The sequence below is a fragment of the Pseudochaenichthys georgianus genome, chromosome 3, assembly GCF_902827115.2.
Source record: "Pseudochaenichthys georgianus chromosome 3, fPseGeo1.2, whole genome shotgun sequence".
Classification (NCBI taxonomy): domain Eukaryota; kingdom Metazoa; phylum Chordata; class Actinopteri; order Perciformes; family Channichthyidae; genus Pseudochaenichthys; species Pseudochaenichthys georgianus.
In genome coordinates, this window is record NC_047505.1 from 13961288 (window position 1) to 13979181 (window position 17894).

The 17894-nt window shown below is 38.9% G+C and overlaps 1 protein-coding gene across 3 annotated transcripts in view; it reads left to right on the forward strand.

Annotated features, from left to right (window-relative positions):
* The window catches only part of cep89 (centrosomal protein 89), a 114060-nt gene that overhangs the window by 6901 nt on the left and 89265 nt on the right, over positions 1 to 17894 (forward strand). For 2 of the 3 annotated variants that reach the window (XM_034107851.2, XM_034107868.2), the window contains exons 5-10: positions 1696 to 1747; positions 3365 to 3478; positions 4712 to 4951; positions 6787 to 6929; positions 8867 to 8917; positions 12297 to 12380. In XM_034107851.2, the coding sequence (XP_033963742.1) occupies positions 1696 to 1747; positions 3365 to 3478; positions 4712 to 4951; positions 6787 to 6929; positions 8867 to 8917; positions 12297 to 12380 (684 nt within the window). The remainder of the gene's footprint in view (positions 1 to 1695; positions 1748 to 3364; positions 3479 to 4711; positions 4952 to 6786; positions 6930 to 8866; positions 8918 to 12296; positions 12381 to 17894) is intronic. The other variant, XM_034107859.2, reaches the window with a different exon arrangement.

A 17894-nucleotide genomic window follows, 5' to 3' on the forward strand; every position in this document is an offset into this window, starting at 1 on the left:
ACACATGTAATTTTACATAGCACTGCGCACACACACACCAAATGTAGTCTTGTGTTCATTCTTGGACTTGGACTTAAACCAGGGTCCCTGCCTGCCGTACCCAAGCCAAGTCCTTTTGGACTAAGCTTCTGCCGCCCTCACTGAACGGGCAACGCCTCTGCAAAGATAATCCGGTTGTATAGAAGTCTATGAGAACATTACTCTACTTCTCACTTGATGTATTGGCTCAGTGTAGATTTTCCTGATGAGTTTTGGGTCTCATTCACTAGTTTCAAGTATTTTCATTTAGCTACTTATGGTCCAATTTAGAGTAAAAAAGCATCATATGCTTTAGGGCGGGGCTGCCTTTTGATTGAAGGTTTGTTAATAATGCTGTGTCCTGTTTGGGTGTTGTCTGTGTTTTTGTCTGAGACATTTAATACCTTCATTGTGTGTTTTCAGTTCATGAAAGTGTTGCTGTTTGGTTTCGCATGTTTGGTTGTACTTAGCTCCACCCCTTTCGTGTTACTTCTGGTTCCAAAAAACCGACAGCTCCAGCCAAAATGCCAAAATGCCAAACTTAAAAAATGAGGGTCCACATGTATACCTCCTATACATTTTAACTTTGGACGAGCTTCAAAATGTTGATAGATCTAAAGATTTGACAACTGCTACAATCTGGATCTATGACTGGAAATCGCCCTGATAACTCTTGTGTCCATTGTTCCCGATGTAGTATTTTAAACTGTAACGGCCCATGTCTTGCACTGAAAGAGGAAGTGTGCCTTATCACCTAGATTCTGCTCCAACCACCTACGTTTCTCTAAGACTCTCGGGACATAATCATTGGGATATTGTTCTATACTATTTACAGTATGTCCACGTCCTGTATACTGATACACTGGGTTGCTAACCTATATTGGTCTCAATGGGCTCGGTTTTCCCTTGTCAGTGTTTTGTCCAGACTATCTAACTTTATTTACCAGTTAGCTGAAGACCTTAAAGCAATTCTGAGGACAATATGTTTCTTTTCCTTGTACCATACCCATGTGAAAACCAATTATACAAGCCAACATAGTAGATATGTACCCCCATGCAAATGTGATCCATAATCAGGCTACATTTCCCTGCATCATATGAGGATAAATCAACGTGACAGAGAGCCACATCAACGAGCTGGCTTTTTTATCATTCAGGGTTAAATGCATTAAGAGTAATTGCACTCAGTTGTCTATTTCATTAAAGTGTGGGCTATATAACAGAGAAGAAAAATAACCCTCTTTGTGATGCAATACCACAAACTGCAGCCTGCATATTGACCTTGAACCAAAAACTCTGATTAACCTTCAAGAAGGTACAATTTATTGCACCACTGTCGCAATAAACAATTCAGTGTATACAAATAACATTTATTTTATAATCATGAGTTTGGCCTCAAACCATCATTCCTCAGTCGGCCACATTATTCCTTTTCTAGCTTTCTTTGCTGCTTTCTTGCTATGTTTCACCTGAGACTCCCCTCCAGTGAAGACTATGACTCATTCACAATGTGTCTCGCAACAAGAAACGCACCGACAAGATATCATTTGTCCACAGCTTGACAATGGGCATAAATGCAGTGGCCTCGAAAAGAGCTTTGAACAAAAGGATCCAGGCAACAGGGCTTCTGGAAATCTCTATCTGTCTGTCTGACTGACTGCCTGTCTGTTTTTTCAGACTAGTACACCGCAGCGGATTCCCATGTCTGGCAGAAGAGTGCCTTCTCCAGGTAAAAGTGTTTGAACACAGTCGTAACCAACTCATAATTAAATAGGACAACATGCTGGGTATAGAGTGGTACAGGAATGAGTCCTTAAAAACCAAAAAGGAGTTGGCATTTTAGCACTGTGGGCTCTCTTGTCTCTCTCTCACATGTTTGCGGTTATATGTCTAAAACAAGGTCTGTGGTTAACACACGCTTTAAAGATTTTCGTGTTTTATTCTACAACATTAAAATACGTCAAACACCCCACTCGTGAATGTCTTAAGCTTCTACGTGTCATACAAACAGTCTGCTGCTAACAAGTGACTAAAGGAAACTTCTAAACCTCATCACAGTTATGGTGATGTAATTAGTTTATAGCCTAGCATTAGCATTTCACGTCTGACTTTGCATTTACGCTTAAAAAATCATAAAGTGTGAATATATCTAAATGATCCTGTTGTAGAAAACTTAGTAAACGTGTGTTTGCCACATTTCATTTCAAACCTTTATTTAACCAGATTAGTCCCATTGAGAGCAGAGATCTCTTTTTCAAGGGAGACCTGCAAAGCACATTATGCCAATACTGCAAAATCCAATGGAAAAATCCAATTGCTTTTTTGTCCAGGGAACCCTTGGATCGCTACTACTCTACTACTCTATAGTGTTATCCATTCATATTTGATTGTGGTTTATTTACAGTTAGCCTACATATTGTACAATAAATACAAAACAGCCCAATACTGTAGTTTTTGTCCAGTTTTCATATCTGCTAATGGTTACTAGATTGAGTGACGTTAAGAACCAGTCACTAGCAAACAGAGAGTGACTTTTCTAAACCATTAGGGTACTCTCCGTTTACATACAACATTTACACTAACACCATTTAAGCTGATGTGACTGCTAATGTAAAGGCAGGGAGGTAACATTCACTTCATCAAGCCATATTGTCTTGGGTGTCAGTAAATACAAAGCAATATCTATTACCAGCTTCCAGTGTTCTGTAGAGTAAGGGGAACATTGTTAACTTACAGAATACACTCAAGCAAATGCGTTATGAAAACCTGTCAAACAACAAGCGGCCATCACATGTAATTATGTTGGGAGCGTGTTCTTCAGAATTACACTCTGTTTTAATAACTTGTTTGATTTACATCTCAATTAAAGTTAATCGACAGAGGTGTTTTTAAAGGGTCATTTAAATAGAGACATTCAAGTTAATTTTAGAAATGTCTCCCATACAAAGAAAGAATGATACACTCCTCCTCAGCCCTCGGGGAAGCGCACAATGTGAGCTTTTAATCAACCAAAATGTAGTTTCACAACACACATAATGTAGCCTGACATCATACATGGAAAACCTCATTATAGTTGTTATGACCAGAGCTGTCCTCAGGCGTGTGACGGTTGCTAATTCAAATGTTGTATGTGTTCTTACAATGCTCCTACTTTAATCACTACATTATGAAGCCACATACAGTTTGGCTGTGTGTCTAAACCTAAAGCAATACATTTAACCATGGACTAAGTCACCTTCGCACAATATTACAGAATATGCAATTCAAGTAAAAAGTAATAAAGAAAACACGACACAGGTCTGTAATTGTGTTCATTTACTAATAATGGCATGATGCTATCCCTCAGATCTCCCTGAGGAAACCGTGTTCCAATCTCCAGAAGCCAGCGCTGATTACTCCAGGAAGAAAGCGTCCGTCAGGAGAAGCCCAAGAAGTTTGAAAAAAGACGTGCCATGTAGGTGTAAGTCGCAAAGTAGACTTGTGTGTGTGTGTGTGTGTGTGTGTGTGTGTGTGTGTGTGTGTGTGTGTGTGTGTGTGTGTGTGTGTGTGTGTGTGTGTGTGTGTGTGTGTGTGTGTGTGTGTGTGTGTGTGTGTGTGTGTGTGTGTGTTCGTTCGTTATTTAGACTATTCATTTGTCTGTGATGAAGCCAGCTTTTTGGTTATAAAACATCAGTGAAACGCACAACAAACCAATGCATTATGATGATGGGAACTATAGTATGTATGTTTTGTACTTTACATAAACCGCATCTAGAAGCAAGAATATTCCATTTTAGTAAACATGTTGCAATGTTCTTTATCGAATGAATGTCTATCGTTAGATTGTTTTGAGTGCTCTGCATGCTAGTGACATGATGCATATGTGTCTCTCAGAGTAAGGTATTGGTAGCAATTAGGACAATTGTATACATACATTCAAACAGTAGGTTAGGGTTTCTTCTTATGTGTCTGTTTTTATTCTGTCTTATTGTGATAATAATTATCTGACACTATCTCAAACATATTCTGTCATACACCCATTTTTTGTTTGATTTTAACTCCTGTATATGATATATTATAATACAGTTGCTAGCTTAATTCCCCTAATATAGTCCATGTTATTGCCCAAATAATTTGAAATGACTTATTTAATATATAACAGGTTAATATGCTATTTGCTTCACAATCATATTTCTCTGTTTATGTGCTGGTCATATATATACGGTGGCATATTAGGGACATTATAGGTATAACAAATGAATGATGGAGCTGGACGATGGAGGACATATTGTAATTGTCATAACTCATAAGACAGTCATACATTTACAAGAAAAAGTTTTATAATTCTCAACAAATGTATGAAGAAAAAGGAGATATGTTCTCAGTTCTTCTCTTGGAGCCTCCTGGCTCTGTAATTATTAAGTTCCATTTGATTTATCCTGCGGAAATTGTCTTTCAAACAGATGCTCCATTGTAGAATGGAATCAAATAAATAAATACAAATATTAATGTAAGCACAATAAATTAGTTTATTTGCTGTATTGTGTGTTGAGGTTTTATGTGCATTAAAAAATAAATAAAAATGAATGGACCTAATATGCATTAACACTTATATATAATAGAGTTTAGGAAAGCACTACATTTTCACATTTTATTCAATTCAAATGTTTTATGTACTGCCATTAGTTACAAGTATTTACCTTGCCTTTTACAGCTGCGCTACCCATCCCCACCACAAACCAATCCAGCCAATCCAACATCTCTAAACCCCCCATCCAACAGTCTCCAGGGCCCATTAGGGCGAGCATCGAGGGGCAGCGGGAGGCAGCGTGGGCCTCGCCAGAGAACAACGTGAGAATGGTAGATGAACAAAAGCTGCTGGAGGAGCGGCTGCAGCGGCTGGAGCAAGAGATCAGTAACAGCCAATCCTCGACCAACGCAAGGTCATCTGCAGGTAGAGTGGAGGACCTGCTGGAGAGAGAATGAGTGGGGGAAAAGGAGGATCAGTAAAGTGACATAGGGAGGAGAAAGGGATAATGAGAGAAGGAATGAAGCAGTGAGTCACAACAGATGCATGTGCAGGGGGTGAGTAAATATGTCTCTGATCCTTGAGCTCCACAGCAACTCCTCGGCATGAGTAAAAGGAGAGAGGGAGGGAGGAATGAGAAAGAAACATGAAAAGGAAAACATCAAATGGAGTAAATAAAAAATAGAAATGGGAAGTAGGTGGACTTGGGGGTGAGAGACTCTTGCCTCCTGGTTGGCAGAAAGGAGCAGCATGGAAAAGTACTAGAACCATTCTCAGCAAGGGAAGCATGAATTATGTTGCCTTTATTTGACCCCAAGGGTTCATTCTGTTGAAGTCCAGGGTCAGCCAGCAGACCACTTAGAGAGTCGGAGTCATGTTGAAGAAAGACCAAAGCATCCTGCATCTCACCAGCCTGCTCTGTTCCTTTCTCCTGAAACTAGAATAATGATTCGGCTTTTGAAATGTCAATTGTTAGGCCTCTAAGCCTGTGACTTTTCTGTTTGAGAATAATGTTGTTTTTTAAGACTTAACTTAATTCTTCTTGAACTGTCTATTTAACTTTCAGTTTTCTGAATAAGATTAGGGCTGTACAGAATAGTTTGAAGCTTTATTCATAAATTCTTAATAAACATTGAAATGCTTTGCAGATTTGAGATATTTTCGAACCCATTATTCTACACAGGTTCAGATATCATATTATTAGTATTATTTAACTATTTGTAGAGTTGTATCCCAGTGGTGGCTCTGTAGGATTGTTTCCAACTCTCAGTATAGAGCCACACGTTGGCCACCAGGGGCAAACATGCTACGGCTCAAAACAGTTGCAGAGAAACGCTTTCAAAAATATGCAAATATAAAAACACGTGTGCCAAAATACATGCAAATGAAGAAACATCTTCACCAACTTGACTAAACAAGCGTAACGTTTACTCAAAGTGCAGCATTGACGAAACAATGCAAATAAAAACCGCTGCAAACACAAAACAGCCAGGAACTTTAGAATCCCTGAACGTCAAAACGCACTCCGGTCCCAGCTCTGTGCATCACTTTCTAGTGTCCCCGTTTTTGTTGTGTTTTGAACACCTGCAGCATTAAAACACCTGCAGCATTAAAGAAAAAAAAAGAAAACATTTAAAAACGTTTTTATTGCTGCACATGTTTGTTCAATTTGTTGAATGTTTCCTAAATGTGTTGTCAAGTTGGTGAAGATGTTTCTACATTTGCATGTGTTTTGGTACATTTGTGTTTTTGTACATTTGTGTTTTTATATCTACATCGTTTTTTTTTAAAGTGAAGCGCATGTCTTCTAATGGAAGTGTTTTGGGCTGTTGCATTTGCCCCTGTTGGCCTCCATTGGGCTGTTTTCACATTTTATTGACCACATATCATTTCCCAAATACAAAACATGTTCTTGCTTAACCATATTTTCTGCTTTAACCTACAGTATATTTGTTGGAGTTAGACTTTCAAAAACAACATTTTCACAGTGGTCTAAAAACAGTCTTCATCCCAAAAAGTGCCAAATGCACCTGTATTACTGGGCTGGTCTAGCAGCAATCTAACAGCACCATATATCACATGTATACACCACAATAAAATATGATACAATCATAAAACATAACAAATATTAAAAACTTAATTCCAAAACCTCAACAAAAGATATGAATGTAAAAAAAGACATTGGGTACAGTCCTAAATAAGAGTGTTATTTATTGTTTCCAAAATATGGAAGCCTTTAAACTGATTTGCTTTGTTTACAGGCAGCCATGCAGAGCTGCTGAATCTGAGGCAACACGCTCAGGAGCTGGTGGATGAAAATGATGCCCTCAAACTGACAGTTCACCGCCTGAATGTGGAGCTGAGTCGCTACCAAACCCAGTTCAGACCGTTGTCCAAACAGGAGGTATGACTTGCTGCACGAGAACACATCTGCTTTAAAGAGTAGAACCTCGTCTCACTCAAACTCACACATTGACAATCCATGAATGAGTCCTCCTGGTAGTGTAATGTAGGCAAATGGACTGTATTTATATGGCGCTTTATCCACTTTTTACGCTTTACATTTACAAGTCATCATTCACTCAGTGCACACACCGTCTGCCTTGGGATTTAAGGATACATCGACATGTTGACTGCATGAGATAGTCATAGGCTCCTGCCTCTTCTCAACTGAATTCTGGTCGATTAGCCTTTAAAAGCTGTAGAACTGTCCCCTTCTTTTATTTATCAGCCTTTATCACTCTAGCCATAATTGAATTATCTTTTTTTTAATCTCAGCCATGAATATTGTAATCGGCCATGTGTGTATCTATCTATGTGCTGTTTCAGATGAATCCCCCATACTATTGGACCAATCAGCCTCAAAAACTATATTTAAAACATATTATTTTAGGCCACTAAAGCTTTTATTGGACACATTTTAAGACCAACTGGATGACACATGTTAGTGTTCCCCGAGTTGGATTCAAACCCCAGTTCTCAGCATCAGGGACAGAGGCCCCACATTTATGGCTGCTAAAAAAAATGAATACATTTTATTGACCGTTCTATACCATCATTGACTGCTAACTCCTCCCTACACTTAACACGCCAATAATGGCTAACAGCTAATGGAACTAAACCATTTGTATTAGTCGTTGCCTGTCCTCAGGGGGACGATGGAGAAAGAAATCGGGGATAAGCAGCCTGTAGACTCTGCATATTATGTTCACATCTAACTCGTGCACTAAAGGTTTATTTCGTTGGTGATTGTTGGAACACTGGAAAGACCTGAACAAGTGGCTTTCAATCATTTTCAATTTGTTTCTGTTAAGATCGAATTAATAGAGTGTTTGGCTGACTTTTAAACAGGGAGAATAGGTGTAAGAATATTTATTTTCTTGACGTTTGTTTTTTGGTACATGTGCGTGATGGTCATATAGGATTTAATTCAAACCCACCACTTTCTTAAAATGTATCCTTGTGTGACTTTTTTTTCTTTAGGGCTACCAAAATATATATTGCTTTTTACTTCCTCAACATGTTTATGGTGTTTTAATTAGCAACTATAGATAATAACAAAGTAGAGAAGCACATTTTGATTTGCAGACAGTTCAAAATGGTTTTTTTGTGTAAAAAGTGTATCTGAAGTCCCAAAGTAAGAAACACCTGTCTTTACTGAGTGTACTTTTCTAGTTCTGTACTGCAAAGCTCTTCCCTTAGTCTAATTTGATTTTATACTGAATCTATTTCCAGTGCACTTTATTTTCACAGCAAGACTTTAAGATAGAAATAATGTTCCTTTTTGTCTGTCCTTCCAACTGATTTGTTGCACTAAAGGACTTTCTTTTTCCTGTCTTGGCTGTGTGTCCGCTCGCCTCGGGGTTGTTGTGTGTGTCACACGGCAGAAGAAAGCTGGCCTGTGCTGTTTGATCATGGCTACCTCACGCTGTGTGTTCACACCAAGACATCTCCTGCCCTAATCACTAGCATGTTGCTTCTGCTGTCGCTTGATGTGCCTGCCAGCCCTCATTACTGCAGCTGAAGTGTGGCTGGTGAAAGGAATATATAACGGATAAGATTAGGGAGAAAGTATACGGTAGTATGATGCAGCGATATGAAATGGGGTGACTCTGAATGGGTTTAATTGGCTGAGCCAGAATTGTCTGCCTCCATAGATCACACATTTTCTTTTTATTCCCCATTTTTTCTTCTTTCTTAATCCTCTGGTTCTATCAACACATTTTCATATATATATATATTCAATTTGTGTGAAAGACTACATTTATAGCTGCCACATTAACCAATGCTATGATGGTATGATGACTTTTTTCCTCCTCTCTCTTACTGTCTCTTATCCAGAGCTCCAGAATCAGCAGCGTACCAAAGACAGGCTCCCCTCCGCCCGGGCTGGTCAGTAACTTTATGTAGCTGTACATTACATGACTTTATTATGGCAGGGTGGTAGTCCAACCATATGGCTAGTTAATATTCACATTTAGCTCATACATCTGATTAAGATAGGATATGATATTGATTGATTGATTGATCCCCATAGGGCAATTCAGGTATTACAGCAGCAACAGGAATAACATTGAAACACAGGATAGTACAGATAGTAGTTAAAGTCAAGCTTCAGTATAAGATTCACAATGTAATAAATGTAAAACATGTGATGGAGCATTACTAACCTGACTTAGATGGTTTGTCATCTAGGAAAGCTCCATTGGAAGCCATTTGGAAAGGGCAGGCACTTTCAAAAATACTTGGCAGGTGATTGGATCAATCTGTCTATCACCTTCTATCATGGGCCACTTCTGATTGACTAACAATGGCTGGTACATGTGGAGCACAGCACTTCTGATTGGTGTGGATGACTGACACAAAAGAAGAAAAAAAAGAATTAAAAAAAAATCGCAGGCTTTGCGATTTGATAATCGCATGATTTCAAATCCAGATTTCGATTTAAAATCGATTAATCGTTCAGCCCTATTGGGAATACACATATAGCCTACCTATGGAGAGCCAGATGTGTGTAAATTACTGTTCATGGTCATTTGAAAACAAATGCCGGTGTCGAACACACACACACACACACACACACACACACACACACACACACACACACACACACACACACACACACACACACACACACACACACACACACACACACACACACACACACACACACACACACACACACACACACACACACACACACACACACACACACACACACACACACACATACCATGTATACATCACTTCAGGGGACATTACATTGACTTACATGCATTTCCTGGAGACTTATCCTAACCTTAACCATAACCAACACATGCCTAACCCTAACCCTTAACCTAACCCTAATCCTAAACCTAACCAAGTCTTCACCCTAAAATTAATGATCTCCCTCATGGGGATCACGCACGCACGCACGCACGCACGCACAGTATGGTACCTGACCATACTGTTTCCATAGTAACACACTGACACTTTCCAACTGCTACTGAGTTAGTGTGAAGGTAAAGTATCACAGAAAGTAGGGCTGCTCAATTAATCGTATGTTAATCGCAATTTACGATTATCGCTTGCAACGATTACAAAAACAACGTAATCGAAATAAAACGATTATTTTTTTATTATTATTATTATTATTATTATTATTATTTTTATTTAATTAATTTTTTAAAAATTGGTTTTTCAGTTGAATTATACTTAAAGTTCAGGGTAATCAACTGTTAAAAACATACTGTTCAAAAAATAATTCTCCAATAAATTGATGTTATCAAAGTAAATGGATAATCATTTTTAATAACCGTGATATCAATTATTGACCCAAATAATCGAGATTATGATTTTTGCCGTAATCGAGCAGCCCTAACAGAAAGGACACACAATATGATTGTATGAGTTTAAGCCATGGTCAATTATGTCCTTTATTGTCTGCTACGATATCATTTCAAAACTCATATATTAATAGCATGAAAGGAATGACATTATCATGTAAACTATCATCTCAAGGTTCAACGGTTTTAATGTCATATACACAGCTACAGTGTAGTTGTGCATTCAAATCTTGGGTCAAAGGTTCCTCCAACAATGCAACATAAATATAAATAAGAAATAACAAAAACAATCAATAAAAAAAGTGCAAGCTCAGGAGTTTAGAAGTCTAATGGGCTGTGTGGTGGTTTCCAGTCTGGTTTCTAGTCTCTGGAATTGACTCATGTTAAACATGATTCAAGTGGGCAATTTAATAAATTACTGGAACGTTTTCTGACAGCGTTAACAGCGTTAACTAGCTTAACATGTGTCCTACCAACTTAACTCATCAATACTTACAAAAACAGTGTTTGTCCTGTAACTGTACAAGACGCCCCTCAGGACTAAACATATATATTATTCAAATGCCAAATTAGGGCCAAATCTCCATTTCGGTGTTTTCCCTCCTGTAAAGCCATTTGTGGCTAGCTGCCGTTAAATGCTACGGAGCACTGCCCTCATTCCATGAACTAGACAACTGTCTGTGGTTAGTTCAGAAGTCTGTAGTCTGTACAGTCTATGGCAGTGGTTCTCAAACTTTTTCTGTCATTCCCCACTTTGATCAGGTGGGCCTTTTCAAGCCCCACCTGTCTCTCGTCGCTCCAATAAAATGGTAGGCCAAGCTTAAAATTGCCAAATGTTTCGTTCTATAAAAATATAAAAATATATCTATAACAAATAACAACAGTTCCAAAAATATAGAAAAAGGGCCTACTATATGCTATCGGGAGATTCGGGACTTTTCCCGGTGGGCTGCTGCTGTTGGTGGGCTGCTGCTGTTGGTGGGCTGCTGCCGACTTTCACAGCGCCGCTGCGCCGGTACCACCGCCGCAAACACCCTCCGTTGCAAGGCTCCGGCGCAGCGGCGCTGTGAAAGTCCACCGCCGTTGCGAGTCTCCGGCTGTAACAGTCCACTACTGCCCGCGAGCACCCGGTTCGATTCCGGCCTGAGGTCCAAAACATTAATACAAAAATAATCTCCCGTTCATTGCGTCCATTCGCGACCCACCTATCACATCTCTGCGCCCCACCAATGGGGCGGGCCCCACCATTTGAGAAACACTGGTCTATGGTAATAACAGCAGGACATGTTATTTAAACTGGTAAGGTCATTTGAACGGAACAAGTGATGAGACAATATGTAAAATGGGGTAGTCTACAGGTTATAAACAGGGGTTTTGTGTTTTTACTCGGAGATCTGTGTAACCATAATCTGCTACTCCTCTACTTCACCACCAGATTACTCCATGGTAAGAGTTCTAATCTTGTATTGGGTTGTGTACCAACCATCCATAAAAAGTGTTGTCAATGGCTCTTGCTGTGTTTTGCCCGTTTCGACACCCATGACGTCAGCTCGGTTACTGCGATATAAGTGGGGACATTGTATTAAAGTACGGGTTATAAGTTATGACGTTACATTTTCAGGAAATAATGAATATGATGATACATAGCTGGGATCGTAGTTTGGCCCAGATTCACATTTTAGAAGGAAGAGTGTGCTTTATCCTTCGGAAAATCAAAGCAGGGGTTCAGGAGGATCATTATGTGTCCACACTCCACAGTGACTGGAATCATGCCGAATAAAATGAAGCCCATTTGCACCCAGTATAGGTCAAATCTACCCACCACTGTGACTGGTGGGCTGAAAAGTGATTTTCCTGCCTCAAATAGGCACTTTATGGAAATAGATTCATGGCTTTGATGTTGTAGCTAATTGTGGCTCATTACTCTTTGTACCTGTTTGTAGCTCGACATGAAGTATTTATCTCCCCTGCTGCTGGCCTATGAGGACAGGATGAGTGAGAAAGATGCACTTCTGCAAACCACTGAGGTAAAGTCTATCTGACAGATTGTATGAACATATTTAAGTTATTTATTATTATTCCCTCAATCCTCTGTTTTCTCACCATTCAGGAAACGTTCTTATGTTATCATCATTGGCGACTCGTCATTAGGGACAGGTCAGCAGAAAATAATTAAAATAATAATTCCTAAAATATATATGTTAAAATATATTTTAAGATCATGTTTAGTGGTCTCTACTGTTTTAGTCTGCGTTCTTCTGATTAGTGTCCACAGCGTGCCTATTGAGCCGTGTTGAGCGATGTGGGGCCAGCTCCGATCTGCCTCTCTCTCTCTGTAGAAATGAACGTGTACTGGGAAAACTACACTGCGAATGCTAAGAGTATTTTTGTATTCAATGTGTGTGGCAAAAAAATAATCACAAGTGTGGAAAAGCGCTCGCAGCCCCATTAAAAGGTCATCTCATAATTCAGAGAGCTGATTGGCTGTAAGTACGTGTGCCGCGAAAAGTGTAGTTGTGAAGAGACGAGAGAGAGCAGCGTATAGCTCACATCACCAGCGATTACAATCAGTAAAACGGAAAGAAAATGAATGAACCAGCTTTGGTAAGTTCATTTTATGCCATATCTTTTGTTGATCTTCTGTGCTCTGCTGGATCGATTTATATTGTAACCACGGTGACAAGTGTCAGTGTTTTCCTTTTCATGCTGAAGTATTACGGTTGTTGTTATTGTTAAGTATTGCTTAGTGATAACATCCTTTACTTCATGTATTAAGGTACATATATTTGAGGTACATTACAATATCACGTCACCGCACAATGTGTGCGTAAATGTACGCGCTGACAGTGTTGCACTGTGTTGTTATTTCACTGCTTCCGACAGTAGTAATGTGTTGCTCCCCTCTCTCTCACACAATCACACAATCACACACATCTCTCTCTCTCTCTCTCTCTCTCTCTCTCTCTCTCTCTCTCTCTCTCACAATCACACACACCCCTCTCTCTCTTTTTGTATGTGATGATCAGCTAGCTGTTGCCTCGGAACCATGGATAGCCTACAGCTATTTGTTGACGTGTTAAAAAAGCACAAGAAGCCTATATATAGATATCTAAGTTGTTCATGCCCCATCAGTTTTGTACATCTAAAAACACCACTGGTTATCATAGATATAAGCAGCAAACGTTTAATGTAAGAAAAACCGGCAACAACACACGGTTAATATTCCCAAAGAAAATTGCTTTTATAAATATAGAACCCAATATAACAGTGTGTATATTGTATTATGGATATTGTTTTTCTAGTAAAAGACAATATAATTGTATAATTATAAGTATAATTGTTATCACATTGTCAGGAATCAATTTGGTAATAAAATAAACGTTATGCGATTACAATGCAGCTATTATCGTCCTTATATTTAAAGCGACATAAACTCTGCTTGTTTACTCACAAACTCACTCTGTTTAAAAACAGCCTTGAGAGGTTTATTTTGCGATCCATTTTCTTAGAATGATCTTAATTGTACTCTTTGATGTGTTTATGACAAAAAAACAAGAAGAAAAAGAGCTTTTACTTGGATTATTTTTCTAAGGGTAGGAAAAAGAGGATCAAATGATATACAATTGATCCAACACAAGGTACATATATGGAAACCTATCTTCTTCTGGAGTACCGGGACAGTCTGCTGACCTGGGGATTGGCGCCCCCTGCCATCGCCCGCTGTCCCCTACTGCCACGCCAGCACCAGTCACAACAATGGTCACTGACCCTGAACGCATTATCTCTATTTTTCCGCCACAGACACTCCCAATCCTGCTCGCCAGCTCTACCCAGTGGCCAACGAGGCAAATACAAAGAAGAGGAATTCTACACAAAAACCTCATAAAAGTGAACACCAAAAGTACATTAATGCAACAAAACAAGACAATTAATTGTGGACTGTTAAACATCAGATCTTTGTCATCTAAGGCTGCATTAGTTAATGACTTAATAACAGACAATCAGATTGACTCACTGAAACCTGATTGCGACATGAAGAATATGTGACACTAAATGAAGCCACTCCACCCAGTCATATACATACTCATGTTGCTAGAGTCACTGGTCGAGGAGGCGAAGTTGCAGCCATCTACGACTCAAGTCTTCTCATAAATACAAAATCAAAACAAAACTATAACTCTTTCGAAAGCCTGATTCTTAGTCTTTTGCACCCAACTTGGAAAACAATTCAGCCAATAGTAATTGTCACAGTGTATCAGGCCCCAGGTCCTTATTCTGAATTCATATCTGAATTTTCAGAATTGTCATTATTGTGGGTGACTTTAATATTAATGTTGACGTTGAGAATAATAGTCTCAATATTGTTTTTACCTCATTATTAGATTCAATTGGTTTTATACAGAATGTACATCAACCAACTCACTGTTTCAACCACACCCTCGACCTTGTTCTAATATATGGTATTCAAATTGAGCATCTATCAGTCAGTGCTCATAACCCTGTTTTATCTGATCACTACTTATTAACCTTTGGTGTTCTGTTATTAGACTATAAGCCACTGCATAAGAATGCCTACAAAAGAAATCTATCAGATTCTGCTGTAGCAACATTTATGGGAAAAATTCCATCAGTGCTTAGCTCATTAACAACTCACAGTCCAAGGGAGGACTCCTTTACTAACCTTACGCCCCCCCAAATAGATCATATGATTGATAGTGTTACAGGGGCGCTAAAAATAACACTGGACTCTATTGCCCCTTTTAAAATTAAGAAAATTAAACTAAGAAGACTAGCTCCATGACATAACAATGAAACGCATAATAAAGCAGAGGACAAGGCAACTTGAAAGGAAATGGCGCTCCACCAAGCATGAAGAATTTCGGTTACTCTGTCTTGATAACCTTAAAAAATATGAGAAGGCACTACGCACTGCCAGAGCAGCTTATTATTCCTCCCTAATAGAAGAAAAATAAAAACAATGCCAGGTTTCTTTTGAGTACAGTAGCCAGGCTGACAGAGTCACAGCTCCATTGAGTCTTCTATTCCTATATCCATCAGTAGTAATGACTTTATGAACTTCTTTAATGATACAATTATAACTCTCAGGGACAAAATAAACCACCACCTACCCTTAGCCAGCACTGAATCACCCTTAACACCGGACATATACTTAGAGTGCTTCTCTCCTATAGACCAAAACCAACTAAATTCAAATATTTCATCCTCTCTAAAGCATCTACCTGTATCTTAGACCCTGTTCCATCTAAGCTGTTCAAGGAAATTGCACCCCTAATTAATACACCTGTATTAAATATGATGAATATATCTTTACTGTCAGGCTATGTTCCACAGTCATTTAAAGTAGCTTATAAAAATAAAAAAACTTGATCCTGAGGTTATGGCCAACTACAGGCCAATATCAAAAATCCTCGAGAAAGCAGTAGCCTCACAATTGTGTGCATTTTTAAATACAAATTGTTTATTTGAGAAATTCCAGTCAGGTTTTAGAAAACATCATAGCACAGAGACAGCACTGGTTAAAGTCACAAATGACCTGCTTTGTGCATCTGATACATAATGGACTTGCCTCTATCCTGGTTCTGTTAGATCTGAGTGCTGCCTTTGATACTATTGACCATAACATACTACTCCAAAGATTAGAGTTTTTGTTAGGTATAAGGGGAACTGCACTAAGCTGGTTCAGGTATTATCTATCAAAACGGTCTCAGTTTGTATCTGTCAACGATGAATCCTCATTACAAACTACAGTCAGTCATGGAGTACCGCAAGTGTCTGTACTTGGACCCATCCTGTTCATCATATATATGCTACCATTGGGCAATATCATAAGGAATGCATATGATACACAATTGTATCTATCAATTCAACCAGATGTACAATTTCCATTAGTTAAACTGCAAGAATGCCTCACAGACATAAAGACATGGATGACCAGCAACTTTCTATTATTAAACTCCGACAAAACAGAAGTCATTATACATATATTATATATTATAGGCCCCCAGCACCTTCGGAACAAACTGTCCAACAACATAATTTCTTCGAATTGTATTACCATGACCTGGAGCACCACGGTAACAAATCTTGGTGTTATTTTTGACGAGGATTTGTCTTTTAAATCCCATATAAAGCAAATTCCAAGGACTGCCTACTTCCATCTACGGAATATTGCAAAAATCAGGCACATCCTAAATCACAACATTGCAGAAACACTAATCCATGCTTTTATCACCTCCAGGCTGGATTATTGCAATTCCCTTTTATCAGGCTGTCCAAACTCATCATTAAAGACCCTTCAATTCATACAAAATTCTGCAGTACAGGTTTTAACAGGAACAAAAAGGATGGACCACATCACTCCTGTTTTAGCAGCATTGCACTGGCTACCAGTTAAGTCCAGGATTGATTTTAAAATACTTTTACTCACATACAAAGCGCTAAATGGTCAGGGACCATCCTACCTACAGGATCTTTTAATCTCCTATTGCCCCTCTAGGGCATTAAGATCCCTGAGTGCAGTTCTGTTGGTGGTTCCCAGAGTCCACAAAAAAAGGTCAGGTGCTAGAGCTTTCGGCTACCAAGCCCCGTTCCTCTGGAATCAACTTCCAGTGACGATTAGGGAGGCAGACAGTGCCCACACATTTAAGAGCAGATTAAAGACTTTCCTTTTTAGTACAGCCTACAGTTTTAAACCCCCTTTTATACATCCTCATGGACCCTTCGTTTTATGGAATTTTATTTATTGTACTCTAACTCTATTTGTGTCATTGTGTTATGTTCCTTTTTAAATTGGTATTTTCACATTGATCTTGTAAGATATGTTTTTACATTGTTTTACATTGCCAATTGTGTTTGTTGACTTGTGAAGCCCTCTGAGACAAATAGGATTTGTGATTTTGGGCTATATAAATAAACTTGAATTGAATTGAATCCAACACAGGGTACATATATGGATATCAATTAAACACAGGTGTTTCCATAAGAAGGACTTGACAGTGATGTTCCATAACTTACACACAATATATAGTTTGTACAACAAAAGAATCCCTTGTTTTACTGATGAAAAAAAGTAATGATCTTTTTCTGCGTGGACTTAACTTAAAACATTATCCAAGCAAAACCTGTTTTGACCTGTTACGCCATAAACACAGGAGAGAAACATATTGCCATCAGACTCAAATTGCAAATAAAAAAAATACACATTGATCACCAGAATAATTTCAATCAGGAGAGACATGATGTATGGAATACATATTTATTATCGGTCACATTATATCAATGGAACATAATGATGACAGTTCATCACAAATGAATGAATGTTGTTTTGGCGATTAGGCCCAGGTTTTAGTAGGATATCAATCGGGAAGGGAAGAACCATTTCCGATGAACCCCCCTGGGTCTAGACACTGGTGGTGGTGATAAGTGGTTAGGTCCGGTTGGAAGGGAGGAGGATAAGCTTGGCCCTAAGTTGGAAGCAGGAGGCGAAGGGGTGGAGGAGGGTTGCGCGTTGACACCTGGAA